Consider the following 4,426-nt stretch of genomic DNA (forward strand, 5'->3'; position numbering starts at 1 on the left):
CCGTCTTTCTTCGACATCGTCCAGCTTTTCTAACATCAAGTCTGTTGTTAACTTCTTCTCCCATGCTTCCGTTTTTGTTGTTGGAAGTATTATCACCGTCGGGATGACTGCTTCGGCTCCTTAGGTTAGTAAGAACGGATTTTCTCCCGTGGATGACCTTCTTGTAGTTCGATAGGCCCACATGACATTGTGAAGCTGTTCGCACCATCTCTTCTTCTATGCTCCTAGCTTCTTTTTCAAGTTCGTTGCTATGGTTTTGTTAGTCACCTCCGCTTGTCCGTTGCTCTTAGGATATATGGGAGTAGACTTGTTCTTCTGAATGTTGAAGGTGTCGAACAACATATCAATGTTCTTTCCTTGCAGCTGTTTGCCATTATCAGAGACTATGGCAGCTGGTATTCCGAACCTGCATATAATTTGTTCAAACAAGAATTTGAAGACATCTGTGTCTCTAATTCTTTCCAAAGGCTTGGCCTCCACCCATTTTGTGAAGTAATCCGTAGCTACGATAAGATATTTCCTCTTTGTTGTTCCCTCTATCAGAGGTCCAACAATATCAACCCCCCACTTGGCAAATGGCCAAGGGCTGATAACTGAGTTAAGCTCCGTTGCTGGTGCCTTGATCTTTTTGGCGAAACGCTGGCACCTTTCGCATCGTTTAGCTACGTTTTTTGCATTTTCATCCATACTTAGCCAGTAGTACCCTTCCATTTTGGATTTAACTGCCAAGGATCTTCTTCCGCTGTGGTTTCCGGAATCTCCGCTGTGTATGTCAGGAAGTATCCTCCTTCCTTCGGTTTGTGAGAGGCACCGTAATAGAGGTCCCAGAAATGACCTTCTATACAGTATACCGTCACGTAGGCTATACATTGCTTCCTTTGATTCGATCTTCCTGGATTCCTTGACGTCATCTGGTAATATACCTTTGTCGAGGTAATCGTAGATTGGAGTTTTCCAATCATCTTCTGCTTCGTTTCAACTGTCCTCTTCTGGCATGGATTGATCTTCGTCAGACTCCTTTGTTTCCTCATCCGACTCTTATTTTTCTAGGCTTGTTTCTTCCGCCTCTCTCATGGCCCGTGTTTGGACATCCAAAGTCTCCTCGGTGCCTGGGATAGGTCCTTCTATCGAAGGTTCATATATCCTCCCGATTTGTACTGTTGTGGTGTTTTTATCCCTTAGCATAAAAGATATGAATGCCAGGGCATCCGCGTGCCTGTTGTCTTTTCGGCAGACGTGCCTGAATATTATGTTACTAATTTTGGACGCATGCTCCTGAGATAATTTCAGATACGAATACAGTGCCGGATCCAAAGTTTGATATTTCAGCTCGATTTGTCTAATGACTAGCTGAGAGTCACTAGTTAACCGAACATCTGACAAGCCTAGCTCCCGTGCCAAGCGTAGACCATGTATAACTACTTCGTATTCTATGGTGTTGTTGGTGTATTGTTCGAATTCTAACCTGAATGTGTAGATTAGTCGATCTTCCGTAGGGGTTGTTATTACAATCCCTATGCCTGCGCCTTCGGAATTGGAGGAGCCATCTACGAATATCTCCCACCTTCGTGAATTTTGAGGTTCCAACAAGTCTTCCGGTTCTTGCTTATCTTCCTCCATTCCTGGGATGTCGTCTATTTCCGGTTCGTCATTGAGAGGCAGGTCTGCTAGGAAATCTGCCAAGATTTGTGATTTCTCAGCTTTCCTGGTTTCGAAGATTATATGGAATTTTTTAATCATGGAATTTCATTTTGCCACTCTTCCGATTTTCTCCGTGCTATCGAGGATCTGGCCAATCTGAGCATTTGTGAAGACTCGGATGGGGTGTGCGTCAAAATATATCCTTAGTTTTTGAGTTGCAATCACTAAGGAATATGTAAGTTGTTCCACCTTGGTGTAGTTACGCTCCACTTCACTGAGTGTTTTGATGATGTAGTAGATGGGTTTTTCTCCTTGCCACTGGTCTCGTGCCAATACTGAGCTCACAACATAGCTTGTTGCTGCTAAGTACAGGGTGAGTATCTCACCTGGCTCCGGCTTCTGTAGGATGGGTATTGTAGCCAAGTATTCTTTGATCTTTTGAAAATCTTGTTCGCATTCCTCGGTCCATACGAACCTGTTTCCTTTCCTTAGTGTGTCGAAGAATGCTTTGCATTTATCAGACGATCTTGCTATGAATCTTCCCATGGAGGCTAAGATTTCATTTAGCTTCTGTATTCCTTTTAGTGTTTGTGGAGATGGAATTTCCATTATTTCTCTGACCCTTTCAGGGTCCACTTCTATTCCTCGCTTTGTCCCCAAGTACCCTACGAATTTTCCTGAGGTAACTCCGAATGCACACTTCTCCGGGTTTACTTTCATGTGAAAGCTTCTCATGGCTTCTAATATCTCCCTTAGGTCCGACAGATGATTTTCCGCCTCTTTGCTTTTGACGAGCATGTCGTCTACATAGACCTCCAATATCTTGCCTATCCATGGTTTAAAGATTTTGTCCACCAATCGCTGGTATGTTGCCCCCGCGTTCTTTAGTCCAAAAGGCATCCTTGTATAACAATACAAGCCTCGTGGGGTAAAGAACGCAGTATGCTCCTGATCTTCTTATGCAAGGGCGATTTGGTTGTAACCTGAGTAACCATCCATAAAGGACAGTCTCTGGTGTCCATCGATTGCATTGACCAGTTGGTCAATATTGGGTAGCAGGTACCCATCCTTGGGGCACGCTTTGTTAAGATTGCTAAATTCGATGCAGATGCGCACGCCTCCGTTCTTCTTAGGTACTATCACCATATTAGATGTCCATGTGGGATACTTAACTTCTCGTATGAATCTTGCTGTTAGGAGATTTTCCAGTTCCTTCTCCACTGCTTCGTGGTAGATATCCGCCACCTTACGGATACGCTGCTTGAATGGGTAAATTCTGGTTTGAGCCGAAGGTGGTGTGAGACCAGATTCGGGTCAATCCCTGGCATATCTTCCATTGACCATGCGAAGACATCTAAGTATTCACTTAGTAGCCTTTGTAGTTGCGTCTCCTCATCCTCTTCTAGTAATGTGCCGATGCTGATCATCCTTGGTTCTGCCTCCGTTCCGATGTTGATTTTCTTTGTTGGCTCTACCAGTGACAGGATTTTCTTCTGAGGTCATTGAGGAGCGCTTTTATGTAATTTTTATTTGGCGGAAACGTTGGCTCCTGGGGTAGCGGAGGTGCTTACATTCGGGGCCGAGGAGGTTTCGGGAACCAAGAAGGTTCTATCCTTCACTTCCTTAGTATTTGCTTTTCGTCTTTTCCTTTCGTGTTGTTGTGCAGCGACTCTTTCTTCGTTAAGTCTGACCTCCGCCAAGTTACATAGCCTTGCATCTTGTTGATCCCCTTTGATTTCCATTTCTCCCATGGGTGTGGGAAAACGGAGATACTGATGATAAGTTGAAGTTTTTCCTCGTAAGCGATGGACCCATACCCTTCCCATAATGACGTTGTATGGCGAAGGTGCATCCACAACACAGAATCTAGTGTTTGTCACCAAAGGTCCTTCTCGTACCTGTAAAACAATTTCTCACATTGGTCTTTTAACCGCTCCATTGAAACCATAGATTGTGCAAGTGGATGAATCCATTTGCTTGGCTGTTAACCCCGTACGTAGGTACGGTTCATAGAACAACACATTTAATGAGCTGCCCCCATCAATGAGGACCTTCGTAACGTTCCATCTGTGAATTGTAAGGGTGATCACCAAAGGATCGTTGTGCATCTCAACCTCTTGGTTGACGTCTCTTGTTGAGAATGTTAATGGCGTAGCCACCCATTCATCCCAATTGTTAGTTGGTGGTCCACTTAGTTTGAAGACTTCGTGGGTTTCCAACTTTCTCCTGTTTCGAGCCAATTCAAGGATATCTTCGAGTAAATCCTCTTTCCCCCCGTTAGAGAAGGTGATCATGTTGATATATTTGCTGTCCTGTGGTAGCTCCACCCTTTTCTTGGGGGCTATCCCAGTATCAGCAGGTTACACCTGCACGTACTCCGTGAATTTTTCTTCTATTGTGTTCTGCAAGTGGTAACACGTGTCCGTTGTATGCCCGTAGTACTGATGGTACTCACAATACTCCTTAGCATTCTTTGTCTTGTCAGGTTGCTTCCCCCTAGTGTTAGGGTAAGGAAAACCTGGCTTTGCTCCTTCCTTACTTAAAATGTGGGAGAATGTGGTGTTTAGCTTTGTGTATATTTTATTTACGAACTATTCTATGCCTTTGCCATCTCCGTACTTTGATCTTTTGTCTCGAGAGATGGTTCTGCCCCCGAATTCATTTTGTCGCTTAGGTACTTCCGAAATTGGTTCTAGAGAGTTAGTACGCTGCGAAGCAGCTGCTGCTTTTGTTTGTGCCCTTGGGTTGTCCTTTTGTATCTCCTCGAGCCTCATGTAACGATCAT

The 4,426-nt window shown here is 44.3% G+C and overlaps 1 protein-coding gene across 1 annotated transcript; it reads right to left on the bottom strand.

Annotated features, from left to right (window-relative positions):
* Nucleotides 1-216: 216 nt before the first annotated feature.
* Nucleotides 217-870, bottom strand: LOC113273193. Its single transcript, XM_026522951.1, has 2 exons — nt 647-870; nt 217-406 (listed from the first exon to the last, which is right to left on the bottom strand). Exons 1-2 carry the CDS (start codon nt 868-870, stop codon nt 217-219), a joined length of 414 nt encoding a protein of 137 aa, XP_026378736.1.
* Between the last annotated feature and the right edge of the window lie 3,556 nt (nt 871-4,426).

The sequence above is a fragment of the Papaver somniferum genome, chromosome 4 (genome assembly GCF_003573695.1).
Source record: "Papaver somniferum cultivar HN1 chromosome 4, ASM357369v1, whole genome shotgun sequence".
Taxonomy (NCBI): Eukaryota; Viridiplantae; Streptophyta; class Magnoliopsida; order Ranunculales; family Papaveraceae; genus Papaver; species Papaver somniferum.

Excerpts from the sequence above, each read along its gene's own strand:
- LOC113273193 (XM_026522951.1), bottom strand. The coding sequence starts at position 870 with ATGTATAGCCTACGTGACGGTATACTGTATAGAAGGTCATTTCTGGGA. Across the intron at positions 407-646 it reads GTAGCTAAACGATGCGAAAG|GTTCGGAATACCAGCTGCCA; the intron begins GTGCCAGCGTTT and ends AATTATATGCAG.